Raw genomic sequence first — 632 nt, 5'->3', positions numbered from 1 at the left:
CGCCCCGCGGCCCCGCCCACAGGTGATCCTGTGTTTCTCCCCCGTGGGCTCCATCCTGCGGGTCCGGGCCCGGAAGTTCCCCGCCGTGGTCAACTGCACGGCCATCGACTGGTTCCACGAGTGGCCAGAGGACGCCCTGGTGTCGGTCAGCGCTCGCTTCCTGAGGAAGACGGAAGGCATTTTGGTGAGTCGGGGGCTCCACCGCCTCGGCCATGTCTGTGCCGGCGGCCGTCACGGAGACGGGATCCCGGACCTCCGCCTCCAGAGCCTGGGTTAGGGGGAGGTGAGCGAGGCACTCGCCTCGGGTACAACCCTTAAGGGGCCAGAAAACCTCCCGATCAAGGTCATTGTAACGCGACATTTTAAAATCAACATAAATGCTAAAATTTCGTGGGAACAAAATTGTAGACCCAGGGGAGGCTGCTGCCGGGTGGTTCCTGGGCCCTGCGCTCCCCGTGGCCGTCAGCTGACACCGCCCGGCCACCCACACGGCCCGCGCACAGCGGCCTGGAGCAGGTGTTTTGGCTGGTGGGTGACGCAGGGCACAAGCCGGGGTCGTGCCCGGCGGGGCCCGGGCTGAAGGCGTCTTGCCCTGCAGCCGGAAGTCAAGGCCTCCATCAGCCTGTTTCTGG

General features: G+C 65.7%; 1 protein-coding gene across 1 annotated transcript in view; it reads left to right on the top strand.

Moving 5' to 3' along the window:
• DNAH17 (dynein, axonemal, heavy chain 17) overlaps positions 1 to 632 on the top strand; it is a 107,024-nt gene that overhangs the window by 42,540 nt on the left and 63,852 nt on the right. The window contains 1 exon segment of the mRNA XM_015562672.1: positions 23 to 184. Coding sequence (XP_015418158.1) covers positions 23 to 184 — 162 coding nt within the window.

This window comes from Myotis davidii, unplaced genomic scaffold, assembly GCF_000327345.1.
Source record: "Myotis davidii unplaced genomic scaffold, ASM32734v1 scaffold991, whole genome shotgun sequence".
NCBI classification, from domain to species: domain Eukaryota; kingdom Metazoa; phylum Chordata; class Mammalia; order Chiroptera; family Vespertilionidae; genus Myotis; species Myotis davidii.
The sequence above is the reverse complement of the archived record's forward strand: the minus strand, read 5'-3'. Positions and strand labels throughout refer to the sequence as shown.